A 23,905-nucleotide genomic window follows, 5' to 3' on the forward strand; every position below is an offset into this window, starting at 1 on the left:
AGGGTTGTGATTAGGGTTAGGGTTGTGATTAGGGTTAGGGTTAGATTTAGGGTTAAGGTTATGATTAGGGTTAGGGTTGTGATTAGGGTTACGATTAGGGTTGTGATTAGGGTTAGGGTTGTGATTAGGGTTAGGGTTGTGATCAGGGTTAGGGTTAGGGTTGTGATTAGGGTTAGGGTTGTGATAAGGGTTAGGGTTAGGGTTGTGATAAGGGTTAGGGTCAGGGTTGTGATCAGGGTTAGGGTTAGGGTTGTGATTAGGGTTCGGGATAGGGTTGTGATTAGGGTTAGGGTTATGATTAGGGTTAGGGTTAGGGTTAGGGTTGTGATCAGGGTTAGGGTTAGGGTTGTGATTAGGGTTAGGGTTATGATTAGGGTTAGGGTTGTGATTAGGGTTAGGGTTGTGATTAGGGTTAGGGTTGTGATCAGGGTTTAGGGTTAGGGTTAGGGCTAGGATTAGGGTTAGGATTAGGGTTAGGGTTAGGATTAGGGTTAGGGTAAGGATTAGGGTTAGGGTAAGGATTAGGGTTAGGGTAAGGATTAGGGTTAGGGTAAGGATTCGGTTTAGGGTTAGGGTTGTGATTAGGGTTAGGGTTAGGGTTGTGATCAGGGTTAGGGTTAGGGTTGTGATTAGGGTTAGGGTTATGATTAGGGTTAGGGTTGTGATTAGGGTTAGGGTTAGGATTAGGGTTAGGGTAAGGATTAGGGTTAGGGTAAGGATTAGGGTTAGGGTAAGGATTAGGGTTAGGGTAAGGATTCGGTTTAGGGTTAGGGTTGTGATAAGGGTTAGGGTTAGGGTTGTGATTAGGGTTAAGGTTATGATTAGGGTTAGGGTTGTGATTAGGGTTAGGGATCTGATTAGGGTTTAGGGTTAGGGCTAGGATTAGGGTTAGGATTAGGGTTAGGGTTAGGGTTAGCATTAGGGTTAGGGTAAGGATTAGGGTTAGGGTAAGGATTAGGGTTAGAGTAAGGATTAGGGTTAGGGTTAGGATTAGGGTTAGGGTTGTGATTAGGGTTAGGGTTGTGATTAGGGTTAGGGTTAGGATTAGGGTAAGGATTCGGTTTAGGGTTAGGGTTGTGATAAGGGTTAGGGTTGTGATTAGGGTTAGGGTTTTGGTTTATGATTAGGGTTAGGGTTAGGGTTGTGACTAGGGTTAGGGTTAGGGTTAAGGTTATGATTAGGGTTAGAACCAGAACTAAACTTAAGCAAACAGAACCAGAACCGAACCAGAATGGAACCAGAACTGAACCAGAACCAAACCAGAACCAACCCGAAACCAAACAAGAACCAAACCAGAACCGCACCGAACCAGAACCGAACCGAATCAGAACCAGAGCCGAACCAGAACCGAATCAGAACCGAACCAGTACGGAACCAGAACTGAACTGAACCAGAACCGGACCAGAACCGAACCAGAACTGAACCGAACCAGAACTGCACCGAACCAGAACTGAACTCAAGCAAACAGAACCAGAACCAAACTCAAGCAAACAGAACCAGAACCAAACACAATAGAACCAGAAACAAACTCAGCCAAACCAGAACCGAACCAGAACCGAACCAGAACCGAACCAGAACCGAACCAGTACCGAATCAGAACTGAACCGAACCAGAACTGAACCGAACCAGAACCGAACCAGAACCGAACCAGAACCGAACCAGAACCGAACCAGAACTGAACTCAAGTTAACAGAACCAGAACAAAATTCAAGCAAACAGAAACCAGATCCAAACTCAAGCAAACAGAACCAGAACCAAACTTGAGCAAACAGAACCAGAACCAAACTCAGGCAAACATTATTAAGGTCCTCAGTGCAGGTTGTCATCGAGAAAAATCAGATGCCTCAGCTTGTATGGTCTGATCCGATTTCTCCTCTCAGTGAGAATTTGCCCGGTCTTTGAGAAGAACCCTAACCCTAACCCTAACCCTATCCTCACATGTGATTGGCTGCATGGCCGCCATGCTGACCAATCAAAACAAAGTTCTGCTGTGAGCAGAGCTGGGGCTGTGCACTGTGAGAGCTAAGCAGCGAAAGGAAAAAAACTGGGAGCCGGCTCTCTCTCAATGCGAGCCGGCTCTTCTGATTCACTATAAAGCATCGGCTCTCAGAGCCGCAGCTTTTGATCATGACACATCACTAATGTGCTTAATCTGTGTTACAATTATGAGGGGGTCCTTGGACAATTTTCTCACCTGTAAGGGGTCCCTGGCTCCAAAAAGTTTGAGAACCCCTGCTTTAGATCTGCAATACCCTGCCTGTGTTATTTTTCATGGTGTCTTGTGTCTATTGTATGTGAGTGTGTATATGTTAAGAAAACAAAACAAATCACAAATAAAGTATTCAAAAAGAAACTGGTCTAAAACCAAACCGGACCGGTGGGGTGGGCCTCCTTATGACCAATCAAAATAAAGGATAGACTTAAAACCACATTACCCATAAAGCTCAGCTGGATGTGTTTTTCCTTCTTCCCCGGATGTAGCATCACATGAATTGACTGTCAACATGCAAGATGGCCACGCATCACAGGCAGAATGCTGCTGGGCGGAGAAAAGTACAGGTAAATGATAACAGCAGCATGATTACCAAGTCTCTGTCAGTGGCAACACCTGGGTGTGCAGCTATCATCAGTGTTTCACGGATACTTTAGGATCAGGAGGAGCCTTCTGAAAAAGACAGTGCTGCTGTTATGAGTCATGACTCAAGCCGGCTAACAGAGCTAGCTTAGCTCAAGATGGCTCGTTATTAGCATCGTCTGCTAACGCTGGCGTCTGAAAGAGAACTGTTGACCAACATGAACGTGCTAAATGTGTCCTAATGTAGTTACATAGGTGAGTCATTAACACCAGTCATGCATTTACTGCTTGGATAGCATTTCTTTGCTACCGTGGCGTTTAAGTTAGCTTAGCTGCACTGACTTTGGGCTCGGTCTAATTGCTGGAGGATCGAACCTCTCACGGTGATTCTGTCGTGCATCCTGCTAGTGTACAGTGCTACCCCCTGACAGCACTTCATGCGTATTTAGTTTTTCCATTATTATTGTGAAATAATGTAGAACTGTGTTTTACAACATGATTTACTTCATGTTTCATGAGCTAACTGTCCGTTTTGTTACCTTCGACGTGCAGGACGGTTAACCGTTAGTCCTGAGACCTGGTGGGTGTGTTGTGATGGAGCAGGGGGTCAGTCAGCTGCAGTGGTGGACAGAGTACACAGCTTCATTACTTAAGTCAAAGTATAGATCCTCCTGGTCAAATACTACTCCAATACAAGTGAAAGTTGCTCTGTCAGATTATTACTTGAGTTAAAGTCATGGAGTACTTGCTTTTAAAAATACTGAAGTATTCAAAGTCATCTTTAAAATATTTCCAAACATTGTATTTTCACAAAGAATGATGGCAGGCAAGAATACATAGGAGTACATTCAGTTAAATTATGTTAATTTTGAAACCATTACTTGAAATCTCTAAAAACTATACCATGGAATAAAAACAGCAACTAAGTTACTCCAAGCACAGACAACTTAGTTTATAATGTTCATCTGGAATTAAACAAATGTCACGTATCTCAACATGCTTTTCTCAGGTTGGACTGTTAATGTATGTTTGGGCAGAGTGGGAAACAGGGAGAACATTTCAAACGATACGTATCATTCTTCATTTAAAAAACCTCTAACATGGGCTGAAGAGATATGGACGTGGGTGCTCAGGTGGAGAATTATAGCCATCATTACCACCTCTACATGAACTGCCTGATCTGAGTGGAATCTGCTCTGTGTTTGACATACAGGTACGACTAAACCACTGAGACGAACAGAACTACACAAACACAGTTTACTGTCTTAGGAATCAGATTTCAGAAAAGAGAAGGAGATTCATGAGCTGACTTCAAAGCTAAAGTAGTGAGTAACTAGAGCACTGATAGAAATGTAGAGGAGTCAAAAGTACAAAAATTGTCTTCTGAATGTAGTGGAGTAAAAGTAATAAGTTTCCCCAACAAAATAATACTCAAGTAGAGATACTCCAAAAATGTGTTTAAAGCTCCTGTGAGGAGTTTTTGAGTGGTTATGAAACAGGCGGAAATCAACAACCATGCCTCTTCATCAAAACCATTAGAAAATATTTTAACAGTTTCTGTTTTATAATTTTTAAAGCCTAAAACAGCTCTGAGGGGGTAGGTGTCAGACGAGGTGATCAACAACACATCAAAGAAAAACCCTTTTAGTACTTTTTCTGCAGCAAATATTCTTAATGAGTGAAATATTTGACTATTAATTGGAGCAGGAGGAGATTTCGTGTCAGAAACATAATTAATTCAGCAACGATAGGGGTATCACTTCGTCCACAGGGGGCGCCAAAGCCAACGCAAACAGAAAGTTCCTCACAGGAGCTTTAAGTAAATTACTTAAGTAAATTTACTTTGTTACTGTCCACCACTGGTCAGCTGAGAGTCGGGCTTGGCCTCAGTGCTCACACTAGGGTTGCCGACTTTCTCACTACTAAATAAGGGACAGGTGCACGGTGCCATGGTGGTGTGAGCATGATGTGTGAATTCAGCGTATATTCATATTCTGATTCAACTGGAAATACAGAAAGTGTGTATAGTCCCTTTTAATCCTTACTGTATCATTATGTAACCTCATATGAATAAACTTCAAATAAACCACAATTTGGCTCTTTATATGAAAAAACAGTCGAAAGAAAAATTAAATGCAAAAGAGGAGTATGACTCACCAAATGTACTTTTTCCATGGATACTTTTTGCTGCTCTTGACTGACTCAAGCAGTCATTTGTCCTTTTGCACAGCCAGAGAGAAGTCCTTACATGACAAGTCACAGTTTACAGATATTTGAAGTTAATTTTTGATCAGCTCTGTGCTGCATCTGTTTCTTGAGTCTGACCATTTAAAGGCCATCAGAGAGAAAATCCTCTCCACACTTTTTTGTAGGACTTGGCGCATAAAAGTACTTCTTTACCTTTTCTTTGTACAGATAGTATTTTTATTTAGAATTTTTAGATTTGTGTTTAGGTTTATATATTTGTTGTCCCTACAGTCTCGTTGTGTCCTTGTTAAGTACCAGTGTTCCATTCACCAAGTCAAATTCCTTGTGTGTGCAAGCTCACTTGGCAAAAAAGCTTTCTTGAATCTGCGCTGTATACAACCATACAACTGATGCGTGTGAGGGGGCCTGTGATTGGATGACAGGCAGTGTGATTGGCACATGATCTGCCACTGCTGTTTTATCTGATCTAGGATCTGTAGAGTGCAGTCTGCTGTATTTACAAGAGTTAATAGTCAATATAGGGGACAATTGAGGTCCCATATGAAACACACCAATTTAGCCCAATATACGGCATGTCCTGGCTACCCTAGTTCTCACACTGATGTTTGTGTTTCAGGTTTCTTATGTCATTAGAGATGAGGTGGAGAAATACAACCGCAATGGGGTGAATGCTCTCCAGCTGGACCCCGCACTGAACCGGCTCTTCACGGCTGGGAGGGACTCCATCATCCGGATATGGAGCGTCTACCAGCACAAGGTACACCTCCTGAATGAGTCTGTTTGTCTGTTGCTTTGGCTCAGCTTTAAAATGACAGTTCAGGTCATTAAAACTGTAGTATGGGAAATCCTCAGAATCACTTTGTTTCTTGGACACAACAGGAACATTCCTCTTTTACCATTCCAAAAGACTTTTCAGTAATTTAATTTGCACATTTTCTGACTCTTGGTTTCTGGATGAATATGTCTTTGTGATCAAGATGGGCTAGCTTGTCCGGATTTTCAGACTAAGGACATGAGCTGGGCTGGACATTTTTAGCAGACAGTGAGCAAAGTTAACCATTTAAAAGAAAAACATATAGATAAGATAACAAACACACTGGATGTTTATTAATGTATTGCCACATCCAAAAGGGCATAAACACAATAAAAGAGCAGCACTTGTCAGTGTTAGTAAAAGATGTTTTTTCTTGCCGGACCCAAGTCACAATCACTCGGCAGTTGCTTCCGGGCCACATGTGGCCCCTAATTGAATAGCCCTGCTGTAAGTCATCATATGCAGATTTCACCATTTTACTGTCAACAGATACCATGACTCATTGCTTTGCAATAAGCTGTATCTGAAATGTCTGCTAATCTGACCAACTAGTTGTCAGGTACGACCAAACACAGCATCAAGGTGTCGTGGAATTCCCAAGTTCGTCTTCCATGCTGTACCTTTGATTGTTTTTTCCTTACTGTAACTTAGGCTTTACATTTTTGACCCATGCAAATACACAACATACACCAAATTACTTAACCTCATGTGCGTGTAAATCTAGGTGCTTTTTTTTTTAGAGATGGACTGTGAAGACTTGGTCTCTGTAGTTCAGTCAGTTTCTTCCCTTTCATACACATTAGCAGTCAGTTATCTTGAAAAGAAGTCAGCTAGGTGTAGGAGGCATTCAGTTGTGAAACATGCAAACAAACCAGTTTGGACATTGAGTGACAAAACGTTAAAATCTTTAACATTTTGAACATCTTTGTCCAACACACTGTCAAAGACATGTATCAGTTTGGTGGCAATGACTTGTTTATTTAAAGTTATATTTTTGGGGGCTTTTTCGCCTTTATTTGATAGCTGAAGAGAGACAGGAAATGTGAGGAGTAGAGGGCAGGGGAAGACGTGCAGGAAATGGTCGCTGGAAATTGGGGAAACTGGAATCTATATCTTATTTTTTCTCAATGATTGCGGCTGTCTTTAATTCTCCTGTCTCTGCAGCAGGACCCCTACATTGCCTCGATGGAGCATCACACAGACTGGGTCAATGACATAGTTCTCTGTTGTAATGGAAAAACATGTGAGTTCAGTTTACCCAAAGGGCAGCATTTTAATTCATGCTCCAAGCATCGTTTGGAATCTAACACAGTTTTGTTTTCCATTTTAGTGATATCTGCCTCTTCAGATACAACAGTCAAAGTATGGAACGCGCATAAAGGCTTCTGCATGTCAACGTTACGGACACACAAGGACTATGTGAAAGCTTTGGCCTACGCTAAAGACAAGGAGCTGGTGGCCTCTGCAGGTCTAGACCGGCAGATCTTCCTTTGGGATGTGAACACACTAACAGCACTCACTGCTTCCAACAACACTGTTACCAGTAAGTAGTGTTTGTTTCTGTAGACTCATTCGCAGCTCCATACACACTATTAGTTTACTCACCGTCATTTGTCTCCCACAGCCTCCTCACTCAGTGGCAACAAGGACTCGATCTACAGTCTGGCTATGAACCAGATGGGAACAGTCATTGTATCTGGATCCACAGAAAAGGTTTGAGATTTCATCAGTGTGACACACTCACATTAATCCATCCTGATTGTTCACAACAGTCATGTAATCACTGTATCTGGGACATTTCTCACATGTTTGTGACTTAGTTTAAGTGACAGTTGCTCATTTCTTAAACATTGCTAGTGTTGTAGTACTCAAGATCGGTCGTGGTTTTTGAGACCACTTGTTTAAGGTCTCGGTCTTGGAATCGAAAGCATTTTTCCTCAGCCTGGTCTCTGATTGGGGGAACTCCGTATTTTAAATCAAGACCAGTTAAGACCACCATTGATGCCCTCTGTGTCCCTGTCATTACTGTCATAAGAGCCCCCCCTCCCTTCTCAATAAATGTTTTTCCCACCTGTTACGGCTGTGACTTTCGTGGTGCTACTGTGAGTGACACGGCCCTGCCCTCAAGCGTTAACGAATAGAGACAGACGACAGGAGGAGAGAGTCTGTTAGCCCGAGACCAGAGATGTCTGCTAAGATGTTTAATTAAGCAATAAATACACATTCAATAACAAACTCTGGAGGCACACTGAGAGAAGGGCACAGCTAAAAACCTGCCCACAGGATTACCACAGTCAACACCTATAACTCATCAAATAAAAACACTACAAATAAAAAGAAAATAGAAAATGCACACAACTAATGAGAAAAAAAGGCCTAACAAAATAATCTTATGCAGTGACCACTATGACCTCCTACCTCACCTGAGATCGCAGGCAACAGAAAACAGTTTTATCTCTAATCTAAAGCTAAAGTTAAACTAACAATGAGGAACAAAACTGAAGGAGTCAAAAGTCTCACAGAGCGTAGAAAGAAGTGAAACAACGACAAAACCAAACCTTGCTTGTTGCTGCTAATTGTATTTAAAGCAAACGTAAATAAAATAACAGAAGTCTTTTATTTTGTTAACTCTCATTTATATTTATGGTCTTGGTCTTGTCTCGGTCTTGCCGCGCCTTGGTCTTGGTCTTGACTCGGTCTCAATCCCTAAATGTCTTGGTCTCGGTGCACTCTGGTCTCAGTCATGCCTTGGTCTTGGTTAATGTGGTCTTGATTACAACACTACACATTGCAGGCGTTTAGTTCAGTGTTTGATTTCACATGGGCACCATAAATACAGATTGCATTTCTGTGCATGACTAGCTCCTGATTTATTACCCATTTCAAAAAACCCTCTGTTCTTTGGGAGTGCTGTTCATGACGATGTTGTGAGAAGATTATCCTTCCTTAATGTTGATAAAGTGTTTTGAAGATCCCTCCAGTTATCTTTTCTTGCTGCAAATTGCTTATAAAGGGCTTCAAGTTCTCAATGAAATGACCTTGGACTCTATCTGACTGTGTTAGTTCAGCGTCCGCTCAATCCCTTTTCTTCACGAAGGAGACTTAAGACAGCCGGTATACAATGGATCATATTCTTCCTCACTCTAAATCAGCTTACGTGCAGAAGTTCAAGGCTACAAATACTACTCAGCTTTCTCAAGAACTTGCGTTGTTGAACGCAGACACCTCCAACGGATATAGCATCAGAAGAAGAAGATGCAGAAAAAGGAGATCCTGAATTTGTAACTGTTTAAGATATATCCTTTTGACTTGACGTCATAGATGGTTCTAACGTGGCTTTGTGCTTTTTTGGGGATTTAGTTTTTCATACTTCTCCCTTTGCATGTCTGCCTGCTTAGTTTCACCCACAACAGTTTCCTGTGGGCTGTGTGGACATTAATTATGTCACATAGGATGCAAACTGGGGTTACAGGAGCTGGTCAGATGCCTACTGACCCCACTTTCTCTTCCTTTACTTCATTTAATTTCAGAAATCTGGCTCTAGTATGAATGTTAGTGCGGTGAAGGAAAGCCCCTCTTACCCTCTCTCTTTTTATTCTTTTGTTCTTCAGGTTCTGAGAGTGTGGGATCCACGAACATGTGCGAAACTGATGAAGCTAAAAGGACACACAGACAACGTCAAGTCGTTGCTGCTGAATCGAGACGGCACTCAGGTGAGTGATCGTGTGATCAGGCAGTGTCAGGAGATCAACAGTGACGATGTGAAATCTAAGCCCATCGTCTTCCTCCACAGTGTCTGTCGGGCAGCTCAGACGGGACCATCCGCCTGTGGTCACTCGGCCAGCAGAGGTGTATCGCCACCTACCGGGTGCACGATGAAGGGGTTTGGGCCCTGCAGGTCAACGAGGCCTTTACACACGTTTATTCTGGAGGCAGAGACAAAAAGATCTACTGCACCGACCTGCGTAACCCCGACATCCGCGTGCTCATCTGTGAGGAGAAGGCTCCGGTGCTCAAAGTAAGAAGCTGGGACGCTGTTTAACTAGCACAGATGCTCAAACATACTTGAGTTCGTATGATGTTTTTTGCTTCTTTTGAGGATATGTGCAAATTCTGGAAAACTTTATAGAACAGTTTCTCTTTCAAGAGGAAATCAGGAAAGAACAGTTGAATTTTGATCTCCTCAGTTATCCCTGTGCTCATTGCTGACCATTCAACGCCACTCAAGCTTTGTTTCCCTCTTTTTGCTTAGATGGAACTGGACAGAACTGCTGACCCACCTCCAGCAATCTGGGTCTCCACCACCAAGTCATCTGTTAATAAATGGGTAAGCATGCGTGACACCTCTGAGATCACTGCTCACCCGTCAGCAGAATGACTCTGGAATACAGTGCAGACAGAAACTCCTGCATGTGCTGTGGACTAATGCCATTCATGGTTAATCCTGCTGTAATTATTGTAAAAATTTAAACCAGCTTTGTGATGCGGGGGGTGATACACAAACCATAATTACATTACATGATTGGACAGAAGAGCGAGGAAGCGATTATTAAAATCCAGGATAATCTGTGATATTGAATCCTTCCTGTGTGTGTGCGTGTGTTTGTATGTGTGTGTGTGCACAGTCTCTAAAGGGAATGCACAACTTCAGATCATCAGGAGAGTATGACAACGACTGCACTACCCCTCTGACACCTCTGTGTACGCAGCCAGAACAAGTCATCAAGGGTAAAGAAGTGTTTGTTTTTTAAACTACAGTTTTTGTTTTTCTTTCGTTCTGTTTTTGTTTAAGTCTTATTATATAGTAACATTTTGTTTTGTGCTCGCAGGAGGTGCCAGCATCATACAGTGCCACATTCTGAACGACAAGAGACACATACTCACCAAAGATACCAACAACAACGTGGCTTTTTGGGATGTCCTGAAGGTAAACTCCAACCTGTTCAGCTTCATTGGCATTAGTAATGAACATGTGAACATAGAAGGCTTTCACCTAAGATTATACAAAAGGTCAGTGGTGTATAAAGTACTTGAAAGCCATACTTAAGTAAAAGTAAAGATATCTTACTTGAAATCTACTCAGGTAAAAGTGAAAGTCACCCATTAAAAGAAACATTTGAGTAAAAGTCTTAAAGTAGCTCAAATGAAATGTACTTAAGTATCAAAAGTAAAAGTACAAAAAAACAAAACAGCTAGAAATAGTTGTTTCTCTCTCAAGCTTTATTAAGTTTAATTCTCCCTCCCTCCCTGTCCTCTTGCTCCCTCCTTTTCTCCCCCTGCTCCATCCCTTCCTTAATTCAAGCCCACAAATTTGTGGTTCATCTTCAGCAGAAGTTGGTTTTCAAAATTGCGAGAGTCCTGCAATGCTAAATATTCGTTCACAGGCTGCAGAGGTGTGTTCAGCTTCACACACAACTTGCAGACAGCAGGGAACGATTTCAGTAGGCCTATTGACAATATGGTATCCATACTTATTACTGCATTATTATTATTACCATTATTTCTGTGTTTTTCGCTAACACAGGAGGCACTTCGTAGGATGAATATTTCATCCCGCCAAAAGCGAAAAGGTTTTTTAGATATGGCCACGGGTATCCGTCTTCTCCTGAAGCACAACTAGCAGGTGGTGGTGTGGCAGTATCTCCACTGTCGCCAGGACTTTTACTTTGTTCCTTTACACCACTGCAAAAGGTTAAAGGTCATATCAGATGCAAGAAAAGAACAAAAATCATCCTCTTTCACATTTACTCTTTTAAGTCATATATAGTCTGGACTCACTCAGTCTAGTTCAGTAAAATCTCTCCCTGTGGACTCTGATGGCCTTTCCACAACACATACTTCATGTATTATTTCTTTCCGTATATCATCAGTGGGTGGGTTAGATTTCCCCCATTTCCTTGTGACAGTTTTTTGCTCGCTATCTTTATAACCATACCACTTTCTTTCTTTTTTTTAGTTGCATGTTTTGCCTTTTCAGAGATAGGAAAGATGGAGAGAGAAAGGAAATGTAGGGAGTAGAGGGTGGGGGAAGACATACAGTAAATGGTAGAGGCCAGGAGTCGAACCTGCGACTGCTGTGATGTGGCCTATGCATATAGGGTGCGCACTTAGACCGCTAGGCCAATTATCCCTGCTGTGACCCTTTCTAATTATCTATATTCTACCCATCAAATAAAACTACACCGATGTATCACACTTCAAAGTGAGTTTGACTCCACATGTTTCATTAATGTGTACAGATTTCCTGCCCGTGAAGCAAATGACCTGATAATCACAGAAAATATGGTTGTGATCAGAGTCATTCAACCATTGCTACCACTTCCCTGAAGTCTTCGTTTGATACACCGGTGATTTGAACAGACTTTCTGCATACTCTGTCCTCAGGCTTGTAAGGGTGAAGACTTGGGGAAGGTGGAGTTTGATGAAGAGATTAAGAAGCGCTTCAAGATGGTCTACGTGCCAAACTGGTTCTCTGTTGATCTGAAAACTGGGGTGAGTCATAACCCTGGCAAAAACAATATGCTGTTTAAATAAGCTGTTTCAAATTCAGAAATCCTTCCACGGCTTGTGTTGTAGTCTCAAAGTTGTGCGTTCTGTGTTTTACAGATGCTAACCATCACACTGGATGAGAGCGACTGCTTTGCCGCCTGGGTGTCTGCAAAGGATGCTGGGTTTTCAAGCTCTGATGGATCAGACCCAAAGTGTAAGATGTCTGACCTCAAACAAATAACCTGTCTTCTTCTTCTTGTTGTTCCGTGTCTTCTAACTCACTTCCATTATTTTGCAGTGAACCTGGGCGGACTGCTGCTACAGGCTCTGCTGGAGTTTTGGCCCAGAACTCGCATCAACCCCATGGATGAGGAGGAGAACGAAGTGAACCACGGTAAGGGTGAGCTTGATTGTTTTATGCACTGCCAAATGATTGTAAAACTACATCAGTCAAACCTCTGCAGGGATGCTCTGAGGATACATTAAGGCTCCGTCTGCAGAGAAGCCTTCATCCAGCTGAAAACACTGAGCTGCTCTGAGAACACTGAGCTCACAGCGTTTGATAGCACTTTAGGATGCAGAGTATTTTTCAGCTGTTATGCTGCGGCTGCATTAGGATACGACTTTTTTTTTCGCATGCAGAAAGTTGGCACAAGGCAGAGTAATTGTTCCTGCCCTTGCTCTGGATAAGTGAAGGTTGCAGCATGTAGGGAAAGAGAACAGACCTGAGGATATGTGTGAACTTAGCAGCATTCATCTGTCCTTGGCTGCTGGAACGAAAACTATGATTTAGAGCTCCTTTTTGATGAGGCTTATGAGGGAACTTTTTCATGATTTGTGGGTATATGAGTAAAAACTGACTGACTGATTGGTTGTTGTAGGGTCCTATGATTTCAGCGTTCACAGAATTGCGGAGAGAATTGCGGAATTGGCCAATAAAAATGGAATCTGTTAAACATGGAATATAGCGGAAATTGACATAATGTGACTGAAATGCTGTCATCATGAGGAGAAGGGGAAACGTTGGGAAATGTTTCTGGGGACCGCTCCTTCGTGGCACCACCCGGGCATCTCCTCACAAACACTCACCCTCCCGAAATAAACAACATGTCGAAGCGGTCAAAACAACTGAAATAGGCAATGCACAAAAGTAAGTAAGGGATTTCTTTTTTTAAAAAATAAAATAAGGAACATCTACAATGAAGCAACCAAACCATTTAAGACCTTCCATTATCATCATCAACAATTAACATCACAATAATGACCAAAGTACCAAGTGCTGGGTCACTCAAGAGCTGAACACAGATTCCCAGAGTAGAGCAGGACAGTGCGAGTCAACTGTAGCTGGAAGACACGATCTGCCACTGGGGACAACAGTGGAGAACAGTCTAGCTAAGTGCATAGTGCTTCCTAAAGAGCTGGGTCTTTAGCCGCTTTACCAAATAAAAAATCCCAACTTTCAGCACTCATCACAGAATAAACTCTCAGGGTCTCCTTGTGCTGCTGCAGGATTCAGATGAGTAAAGATAATCAGTGCCAAAGATTTTTTTTTAAATATGGTTGCTACATTTCGGTGTGTTTGGTGTGTATTCAGCTAGTCTGACAGCAGGTGTGTTTTCTTGTGCCCACAGTGAATGGAGAGCAGGAAAACAGGGTCCAGAAAGGAAATGGATATTTCCAAGTGCCACCACACACACCTGTCATCTTTGGAGAAGCAGGAGGAAGAACTCTGTTTAGGTAAGTATTCATGAACTTCCAGTATCAACACATAACCGTCATAAACATCAAATGTTCTCTGTTGACGGTTCATTGCTCCTCTGCTCTGCCTCTGATGTGTGTTTGTATTGTAGGTTGCTATGTCGAGACTCAGGTGGAGAGACCGAGTCTATGCTGCTGAACGAGACGGTCCCACAGTGGGTCATTGACATAACTGTAGATGTGAGTACAGTCGTTTATAAGTATTTGTTTTTTTGAAAACTGTACCAGTATTTAGCCACGACAGCCACCGCCTGTCTGATTCCACTTATGATTATATAATGATAGTGATGTCAAAGTAACACAAACAGACTTTATGTTGGACACCCAGAGATGGAACATCTCTAATGGCAGCATGATGAAGTTTGATTATGTTTTGGTGTTGAAGGCCAGGCTTCCAGTTTCTTATTATCGGCCCTTCAAACAAGAGAATATCAGATGTGTCCGTAGAGGAAATATTAACTCTGGTTCTGTGCCTCAGTAAGTCCTATGGAGCCAACATGCAGCACAGTGGGATCAAACATTAAAGCAGCTTAATTGAATTCAGCCTCCATACGTTTTATTTACGACTGTGCTTTTGCTAATGAAGACCAGAATTTAGACTGACAGGGCGAAGTCACAGTGTGTGTACATGTGGAGATACTCTTGAGATTGTTCCCTCCTGTCATCACACATTATCGTTCTTTCTCTTCTGTTCCAGAAAAATATGCCCAAGTTCAACAAAATCCCATTCTACCTCCAGCCCCACTCTTCCTCTGGTGCAAAAACTCTGAAGAAGTGAGTTGTGCTTTTACTTTTATCATGTGACGCATTGAACAGAACATCAACACAGAGAGCTGATTTTTCTCCTTGTGTCCTGCAGGGACCGCCTGTCGGCCAGTGACATGCTGCAGGTGAGGAAGGTGATGGAGCATGTGTACGAGAAGATCATCAACTTAGACAACGAGTCCCAGACGACCAGCTCCTCAGCCAACGATAAGCCCGGAGAGCAGGAGAAGGAGGAGGACATGGCCATGTTAGCCGAGGAGAAGATCGAACTAATGTGTCAAGACCAGGTGGGCATGACGATTTCATACTCTATGTTAAATTATGAAGAGACCCAACACCAAAACAGGATAAGATCCAGTCTGATCTCATCATAATCCACCATGAGCAGAGCACCTCGCAGTATTTAGCAAGGAAAAACGTCTTTTTAACAGGCAGAAACCTCAAGCAGAACCAGACTCATGTTAGACAGACATCTGCCTCAACCGAATGCTATGTAGTCGACCGTTTTGGAGAATTAAAAAATAAGCAGACATTTTTTTTTAAATAAACGATGGTATTGGAACTGAGCTTGGGCGACCCACCGGTGTATTTGGGTGATATCTAAGGCTTTATGGATGTTGTTCTGGTTATTGGAGCCACCTTTCTTCAGTCCCTGCATTAACAGTGTCCTTTCTTCTCTTTAAAACCAGGTTCTGGACCCCAACATGGACCTGCGAACAGTTAAACATTTTATCTGGAAGAGTGGAGGGGACTTGACGCTTCACTATAGGCAGAAGTCCACGTGAAAGTCCAAATTTTTAACCCAAGAACTCTTCGTCATTTGCCAATCACCACCCACCTCTGACATGTAGTCCCCTAAACCCCATTGTGTGGTCAAGAGTCGCAGCGTCAATGAGAACCCAGTAACAAGTGTGTGAGGATGTGGCTCACGGTGTATCATAGGGAACTGACCAGAACAGTCTGGAGCAGCAGAGAGACACCTGGGAGACAAAGTGATCCGAAGTGTTTGATTCTTTTTTTTTTAAACAGTTTGAACAAAGGATTCAGTTTCCTGCAGCGCTCACCAGTTTCTTTTTTTCTTCTTCTTTTACTGCTACATTTGTTATTTTCTTTCCTATTCTCAATGTATTTGATTTTGAAGCGACAGATGTTGCAGTACTTGTTTGTGTCTGAGCGCGTGTGTGTGTGTTTGTGTGTGTGTGTGTGTGTGTTCATGCACATGGGTGTAGTAGACTCTCAAGTTTGTTTTAGCACATTCCAGAAACTGTCCTCGTTCTCCAAACACTCCACAGCCGTCTCTGCAGCGTCGTGTTTTAGGATTCACTCTGTCTCTGGGTAGCATCACAGTCCTCCTCGAATAAGTCCTCCTTCTGTTCTGTCGTGACCCTAACCCGATCTTTAACCTCGGCTTAGACTTCTAATTACTGCAGAGCTCGAACCTCATTGACGGAAGCACTCGTCTTTGTCCTTTCTTTTTAGCTGTGCTGTTCTAAATGGACTGAATGTTCTGTTTTTGTAAATATATGTACAACATTTTTGAGTTAAGTGACTTTTTTTTTTTTGGTTTTGCAGCAGTTTTATTGTGTTGTTGTACAGTTTACTTAAAAAAACAACAATTATTTTTCCAAATCCCTCGAGCAAATTCATGGTCATGAAGGAAAATCTTGGATGTTGAAAAAAAATTGCATTTGTTGTATTCACTACAACCCTGAAACTGCAGTTTTACTCTTCCGAATGTTAGTAGTTGTCCAAGTCATTTTAGCAAAGGGGAAATAATATATAAGATATGTATCTTTAACAGAAACTCACGCTTACTCGCTCTGCGCTGCGGTCATGAGCAGTGAGGCTGTTCCTAATGTATATTTCATTTAGTTTCAATAGGACTTCAAAGAATCATGAGTATAACTTGAAGGGGAATCTCATCCAGCAGGTTATGAATAATCACACGGGGGGAAATTCACCAAAGTGAAATAAAACAGTAACAACCATTTCTGTCTTGGTGTGACGCCACGCAGAACCACAGAGCATTTCATTGTAAAATTTCTGCTGTTAATTTTGCCATGATGAGTGTGTGTAACGCCATAAAGGGGACGCGTCGAGTGAGCTCTAGTCGGCCAAAAAAAACAAAATAAAAACTGTAACGGGAACCAGAAATTAGGCCATAACACTGCAATATCCCTTGTTGTAATAATTTGTGAAATATGTATATTTTAGGCAATGGAAGAAATAAATTGGAATGGTTTAACAAAGACAGATTGATGAGAATTAGACGTGGTTTTTGAGTGAAGAAAACAGAAAAACACAAGGGACTATTTCTTTTTTTTAATTCAGTGATATGATTGTTTGACCATCAGATTCACCCATTTCACATTCATCAGAAGACTCTGCACTCATTCCTAATAAAACATACGATTACTTGATAAAATATCTGAAAAAATACTTTTCATTATTTCACACACTAGCACCTACTTTGTGAAGAACATGTAGAAGCCCTCTAAAGAGACGTGACTCGACGGCAGCATCACTGTTTCCAGACTTAGTGTTCAGTGTGTATGAAAGGTTTATTACCTACGGAGTCATAGCATTACCTGTCAATCAGAGGCAGCACTCGTCTACTGTTGCATAGATCAGCATAATTACACAGTAAGAATAGTTATGAATGAGATGAAGGGGACATAATTCCAGCGATAGAAGCAGTACAGATCTTTTCACACAGATCACAGGATGCATGGCTTCATGAATCTAAAGACTGTTTAAAGACACTGACCTCGTTCAGTCTGGGGTTCAAACTTTTACTAACTTCCCTCATGACAGAAAAAAAAACACTTAACCTCGTGTTTTCAAACTACTAGAAAAGTTCCCTCTCATTCAGCTGTTGATATAAAAACTTTAATGTTGGATTCATGATCAGCTTCTCAAACACATTGGCAGCAGACGCATCACCGCAGCACCAGACTACAACAGCTCGTCTGAGCTGCCAACAGCCTGTTAGCTTTATAACTTGATAGTGTTCTGGACGTGAAGGTGCAGTCGTGCTTTGCCTCAATAAATGTTAGTGTTTCTCTTTGGAAGTGTTTAAGTATGCACCACATTACTGTACCAGAGGCAAATTTTGTCACCCGTATAAATTCTAAATTTGCACCAGGAAACATAGCTCACTTTTTGACCTTATAGGCAGTAACTTAAAATTCTCACACATAGAACTAATTGTGTTTTTCTACTTGAATGTTAATGCTGGTTTCTGTGAAACTGTTCTGACTTAGGAACCTCTCACTGATCAGTGTGAACACCTGGTACTAATGTGTGTCCTGAGTGGTCCAGTCACAAGTGGACAGCTATGAAGGCAGGGACATTGGACCGGGGGGGGACTAAAGGACTAAGGGTACTTTGCCTTTAAAGCAGGTAGGAGCCCATGGAGGAGCGTGTTTACAGGGCCCGTTATTTAGAGCAAAGTCACTGGCTGTTTTCGAAACAGCCTGCTACATCCTACCAACTAATGTAGCAGGCAGTGGGTACTACCCACTACATACTGCTTTTGAATTTAGTAGGAAGTATGACTGTTCTGTTCAATCGGTGTTGCAGTATGCTGGGTCAGACGTCACAGAATTTTCAGTTTCAGGAAGCAGAAACAGTGGCCAAGCTGATAGCAAAACTGCTTCTTTAGCATCTACTTATGATTTAAAAAGTTAGGAAGTGTTTTTATGTAATTTAATAATTCTTACAGTACCTAAAAACTGAGTTCCCCCATCAAAAAAGAAGAAAAAATAAAAAGCAGAACGAGCGCTGTGCATTGTGGGAAACAGTACGCGAGGCAGACTGGTCCGATGCATACTGTGAAATTTTCCTGAATCAGTAGACATCCGGGAAAATTTTGGCATACTGCAGATTTTGCTCTTACATACTACAAACAGAATTTTGGCCAAATCAGTACGCACTGCTAATATAGTAGGTGGTTTCAAAAACTGCCTCAGAGTGCAGCTGTTTGAATCTGGCATCAGAATGAGATCTTACATCACCACTCATGATGCAAATAAACCCAAAGCTTTATAAAATACAAAATCATAAAACTAATGACAGTGTGCAGGTGATTACTGACACACTTTTTAATGTTTTATTTAAAAATAAAATAAAATTACTCATAAAGATGAAGCACTCATGGGTAAAATCCCAGGCGCTGTCTCACTCTCAGACAAGGAAAGCATAATGTCAATACAAACATTAAAAATGTAAACAATCTATGTTTGGCTAAATTATTAAGCTACTGGAATGTGACAAATAAAGAGTTTCACCAGACAGTGAAGACTTGTTAGAAATAATTATAAAAAGAGATTAGGTTGCCCTTCAGTGTGGCACTCATTACTGTACAAATTGATTAAAAAATGGGGCCAAGACAACTTCAACCCTCAGTATGTCTTGGGTGCAAAGCTGTCCACTTCAGATCAGATCACTCAGGACACGTGTTAATACCAGGAGCAAACAGGCCTGTGTCTGTAAGACTATCAGTTCTTCCCTTACTCTTTCCTGCTCTTTCTCTTTAGTGTTTCTTTAAAAAAAAAAAAAAAAAGCCCCAGTGATTGTCAGCTTCTCTCTGCACTGTGCTTCTGGCCTGATACAAGCTTACTCAACATGCTGCTCTTCTGCTTCCTCCTCACTGCACTCGTGGCTGCAGTGGTGAGCACAATCTGACTCTAGAGGATCTGCAGACTCGTCAGCAGGCCCAGTTGCTTCCTCGATGGCCTGAGCGAGAGAGTCCTCTGCCATCGGCTCAGTCACAGCAGAAGGTGGGAGGAGGTCAAGGGGGGACGGGCAGGGAGGGTCTTCAGTTGGAACAGAGGGCTCTGCGGGGGTCTCTGCATGGGGCTCTGCAGGGGGCTCAGGGGACTCAGTGGGGGGAGATGATGCACTCATAGGTGGGCTAATGCTGCTCTCACTCAAGGAGACCGGTGGGTCTGTGAACTCTGGGATGAGGTGAGAAGTTTCAGCCGGGGGGATGCCTGAATCTGACAAAGTGTCATTAGAAGCAAGAGCAGAGGAGAGGTCCATGGCGGCTTCAGAGCTCAGCTCCAGTGCCTGATCATCCTCTTCTGCTGCTGCTGGTGATGAAATCAGCACGCTGTCCTCCAGTTCCTCTGTACAAGAAATACAGACTTTAGAATCCCTTCATTATCTTCAAATCAAAGCCGCAGGACAACAGGTTGAACTTACCAATACCAGAGATCTCTCCCTCCTTCTCCTCATGCATAGCCAGTGCAGTGTTGGTCATGTCGATGGAGGACATGGACAGATCCAGTCTGTCCATCAGGTCTGAGGGGTCAGGGTTCATCACTGCCCCCTCAGAGTCTGAGAAACCTGGAAAACAAAAACAAGACACAGCTGATGAGAATCTATTTGAATGAACGCTGCTTCTTTTTATTATTTTTCATGCCTAGTCATTGCACACGTGAGCAGTGAAACAGAGAACTCCTCCCATTTCATTTGAGCATCCAGAATAACGGATCAGGAGAGCCTCAAAAGCAGCGTGAGCCACAAGCACTGCAAGTATCACCTTTTTATCCTACATGCTCCACATGGCTCGTGGCCTAGATGGAGCATGTGCACATCTTTCACTATGATTTTAGAGTTCTGTTTAAACTACGGTGGCCCTGAAGGACAAAACAAATTTACAAAAGATGACACACTTTTACACTTCCTCAGTGTGAAGACACCGGGCTGTCAGAAGCTGACACTTTGCACGAGCTGCAGCAGTTAATACAGGTCATGTGGTAGCATACACTTCACAGGTGTGCAGTGTGTCCAATGCTTTATGTTAGGGGACTACATTCCCCAGCAGTGGTCCAGTGTGATTTGTATCTATACATAAAGGTTTGATTTGAATCTATGGTGGGTGGAGTTGAGATTGTGTTATTTCTATTGATGCAAGATGCCTGGTGTGTATTAAAAACTTCGGATGCAGGTAGAAAATCAGTGAACTGACCGGGGTCCATGACTCTCTGCACAGGTGGAGGGAGAGGAGCTTCCTGGAGGGTGACCTGCTCCGGGTCCAACATATCATCAGCATCATCACTTTGGTATGAAGGTGCCAACAAAGGTGCCTGAAAACAATAAAGAGCGTTACTCTCTCTTCAAATAGTTGATCCCATCTTACAGGACATCAAGTCAGTCATTAGATAATTTAGCAGTGAGAGAGCAAAGACACATTAATTGATGTGATGGAGATGAAACAAGAAGATAAACAGTTAATCTTTCAAAGGAGATCAACATCTGTTGATTTTAGCTTCTCAGTTTATTTTTGTATATCTCCTTTTTTAGTTCATAGACTAATCACTTCAAAATATAAATGAGTGAGTTATTCAGAGAGCGTATTCTTTAGCAGCAGCACTAATTAAGATTTACCTCTGTGTATCCATGAGCAGGCAGCTTTGCAGAGAGTTCCTCAGGGACAGGGAGAGAGGGAGTTTCTGTGGAAGCTTCAGGGAGTGCAGGTATCCGGTGCAGGTAACCATAACCAATGCCACAACCCAAACTGAGAGGAAACATTTGAAATGATTAAAAATCCACCATAGCACTAACTCTCAACACACCATATGATCTGAAACAGCCGCACCGACTGACTCTGTGCAATCCAGTGTGCATGCATCTTTCTGTTCATTCAGGCTCTCATGAGGGCTGCTCAAAGAAACATTACTTCATTTAGGTGAGTTCTCAAGGAAGTCTATTAGAGTACATCAGTACTGTCACGCACCTGCCCTCTCCACCCCATGCTCCATTCGGTGTGACCACCACCTCCCTACAGGCGTCCGTCTGTGTGTTGTACACCAGCAGCTTTAGAGGCTTCCCTTCGTGAGCCTCGATCAGCGAGAAGAAGTCTTCTGACTGGAAATCAGAAGCTCTGGATTAACTGAAACTCAGCCTTCAAACATTTCTGAATAGATACGGTTTACAACAAGTCTATCAGAAGGAAATGAACAGGAGGCTTACATCTTGCATCACTTGATCAGCTCCGACAATGTAGTCAGTGTGTGGCTGAAGCCCGGCCAGAGCAGCAGGAGAGCTGGCTTCAACGTCCTATTGTTGAGAGAAACAAAACAGCAGATGAAGCTGTGGTGGGGTGATGAGTGAAAAGCTGATGTAAGAATCAGGTCAGTTGGTTTGATTTTCCACGGTCTTCATTTTAAACACTCACCAGAACGTGCCAGACGTTCTCGTTGGCTCCTTGGTAGCTGCAGAAGCGAACACTGGCCCCCAGTAGGCCCTGCCCCCCCCACATGTTACTGGGCATCACCTCCAGCTCACGGACTCTCAGTGTTTTGGTGCTGTAAACCTCCATCTTCACTGCCTTCTCCACATTGGCTTTCAGGATCTCCTTCAGCTGCTCGTTCTCCTCATTCTGTTGACAGGAGGAGGATAAAGCAAGACATTTAATAGCGTGTAATACAGTTTCATACAGTTTTTAAAAAGAAAGATGCCATCGTAGATATTTAAAATAAAATTCCTGACAGGTGTGTTTGGATTAAATATTAAAACAGTTTACAAAGGAGGGGGAAAGTTTACTTTTGCAAATCCCTTTGACTCTTTCTTCTTATCCAGCCTTTATTACTCACCAGTCTTCTGCTGTCCAGAGACAGGATGAAGTCAAAGAAAGGCTGCAGTCCGGCCTTCTCTGCAGGAGAACTCGGCTGCACCTGTCAAACCAACACAAGTATGAGGACAACTTGTAGTGCTCCCCCTTTGACTTTGGATCACTACTATTTGGAATTTGATCAGCCTTCTGAATAACTGCACCGCTACAGTAATGAGCTGGAACTAGTCATGATTAAATCTTGAACTAATGAATATAATTTCTAGATAAAATGTGTAGCTTAAAAAATAATAATAATAATGCAAAAATACAAAATAATAATAAAAAAATAAAAAATAATAAAACATAATGCAATAATAAAATATTAAAACATAATCATGCAGTATCAAAATATTAAAACATAATAATAAAATAATAAAACATAATAATAAAATAAAACATCATGAAAAAAAAATTTAATAAAACATAATGCAATAACAAAACATAATGCAATAATAAAATAATACAAAATAATAATAATGCAATAATGCAATAATAAAAAATAGTAATGCAATAATAAAGTATAATAATGCAATAATGCAATAATAAAACATAATAATGCAATAATAAAATAATAAAACATGAAAAAAAATATTATTTAAACAATGCAATAATAAAATAATAAAACATTAAAATGCAATAATTAAATAAAACATAATAATGCAATACTAAAACATAATACAATTATAAAATAATAAGAATAATAATGTAATAAAAAATAATAAAACATAACAATGCAATAATAAAATAGTAAATCAATAATACAAAATAAGAATAAAATAAGAACACTCAAGTTAAATCTGTCTAAATCACACAGCAGTAAAACCTGCTTCTTAATCTCTCTCCATCAACTCGCTTATCATCCAGCACTAAAGTGACATACAGTAATCTTAGAATGCTGTCTTTGTTTATTACTAGAGTATAAAAGGATCTTAAAGAAGTCCATTCATCATGCCAATAAAAGCTTTCATTAATATAACTAAAGTATCTAATAATGAAAACCATCGTTTTAGTAAACACGTCAGCTTCGGATTCAAATTACTGTCGTACAAGATGTACTGACTCAACTTCTGTGCATCAACTGCACAACTAATGTGATCAATCTGACCATGCTTATTCAATTATAATGCACAATATGCCAGCCTTTTACAGCCTGTAATCTATATTCTTACAGGAACCAAAATCTATGCACTACGTAATGCATTGCACCCCATTGTACTGTGCAGAAGAGTGTGAGCATTTTAAATTAAACTCCTCTAAAGATTTGGTCTTTCTCTACAAAAAGCTCAAAAATGAACATTAATGCATCAGAATCTCGTGTTGCATTGTGTGAACTCTCAGTATCTTCAGGGGAACAGTGCCAGCTCATCAGGTTAGTCCGGTTGGTGAGCAGCAGCTGATGGTTAGCATAGCACCCAGAATGATTTGATGATAATCTGCTGTACACGCTGTCCCAAACACAAAAACAGAGAGGGTTTCTTACGCCGTGCACGTGGTATCCATACGTCCCTCCCTCGGATACTTCTGCACTCTGTGATAAACCCATGTCTGCCGGAAACTGTCAAATATTAGCCAGTATTAACACAAAATTAAAAGAGTGGGAGAATTATTTCGCCTGACAGTCCGCGGCCATCTTGTCTGCAGTCCAAAATAATCGAACATCGCAGGTATCGAGCAG

The 23,905-nt window shown here is 41.7% G+C and overlaps 2 protein-coding genes across 6 annotated transcripts; one reads left to right on the forward strand and one right to left on the reverse strand.

Annotated features, from left to right (window-relative positions):
- Positions 1 to 2,435: 2,435 nt before the first annotated feature.
- LOC117827157 (WD repeat-containing protein 48) lies at positions 2,436 to 16,874 on the forward strand. Of its 5 annotated transcripts, none has more exons than XM_034703652.1 (18): positions 2,436 to 2,559; positions 5,400 to 5,540; positions 6,762 to 6,840; positions 6,928 to 7,140; positions 7,222 to 7,310; positions 9,209 to 9,310; positions 9,391 to 9,615; positions 9,850 to 9,924; positions 10,223 to 10,325; positions 10,427 to 10,524; positions 11,982 to 12,089; positions 12,204 to 12,300; positions 12,385 to 12,486; positions 13,718 to 13,823; positions 13,937 to 14,024; positions 14,542 to 14,618; positions 14,704 to 14,896; positions 15,299 to 16,874. In XM_034703652.1, exons 1-18 carry the CDS (start codon positions 2,512 to 2,514, stop codon positions 15,392 to 15,394), a joined length of 2,040 nt encoding a protein of 679 aa, XP_034559543.1. In that variant the 5' UTR covers positions 2,436 to 2,511; the 3' UTR covers positions 15,395 to 16,874. The 5 variants fall into 5 exon arrangements, with proteins under 5 accessions (XP_034559543.1, XP_034559545.1, XP_034559544.1 ...); XM_034703654.1 differs by having other exon boundaries at positions 12,385 to 12,480; XM_034703653.1 differs by having other exon boundaries at positions 6,765 to 6,840.
- A 42-nt stretch (positions 16,875 to 16,916) lies between these two features.
- LOC117827159 (Golgi reassembly-stacking protein 1-like) lies at positions 16,917 to 23,900 on the reverse strand. Its single transcript, XM_034703656.1, has 9 exons — positions 23,711 to 23,900; positions 22,211 to 22,291; positions 21,793 to 21,996; positions 21,588 to 21,674; positions 21,352 to 21,482; positions 21,003 to 21,132; positions 20,584 to 20,701; positions 19,815 to 19,958; positions 16,917 to 19,738 (listed from the first exon to the last, which is right to left on the reverse strand). Exons 1-9 carry the CDS (start codon positions 23,771 to 23,773, stop codon positions 19,227 to 19,229), a joined length of 1,470 nt encoding a protein of 489 aa, XP_034559547.1. The 5' UTR covers positions 23,774 to 23,900; the 3' UTR covers positions 16,917 to 19,226.
- Between the last annotated feature and the right edge of the window lie 5 nt (positions 23,901 to 23,905).

Source organism: Notolabrus celidotus, chromosome 15 (genome assembly GCF_009762535.1).
Source record: "Notolabrus celidotus isolate fNotCel1 chromosome 15, fNotCel1.pri, whole genome shotgun sequence".
NCBI lineage: Eukaryota > Metazoa > Chordata > Actinopteri > Labriformes > Labridae > Notolabrus > Notolabrus celidotus.

Excerpts from the sequence above, each read along its gene's own strand:
- LOC117827159 (XM_034703656.1), bottom strand. The coding sequence starts at position 23,773 with ATGGGTTTATCACAGAGTGCAGAAGTATCCGAGGGAGGGACGTATGGA. Across the intron at positions 21,675-21,792 it reads AGAACGTCTGGCACGTTCTG|GACGTTGAAGCCAGCTCTCC; the intron begins GTGAGTGTTTAA and ends TCTCAACAATAG. Across the intron at positions 19,959-20,583 it reads GCAGAGAGTCATGGACCCCG|GTTTCTCAGACTCTGAGGGG; the intron begins GTCAGTTCACTG and ends TTTGTTTTCCAG.
- LOC117827157 (XM_034703651.1), top strand. The coding sequence starts at position 2,512 with ATGGCCACGCATCACAGGCAGAATGCTGCTGGGCGGAGAAAAGTACAG. Across the intron at positions 2,560-5,399 it reads CTGGGCGGAGAAAAGTACAG|GTTTCTTATGTCATTAGAGA; the intron begins GTAAATGATAAC and ends TTTGTGTTTCAG. Across the intron at positions 9,311-9,390 it reads TGAATCGAGACGGCACTCAG|TGTCTGTCGGGCAGCTCAGA; the intron begins GTGAGTGATCGT and ends CTTCCTCCACAG.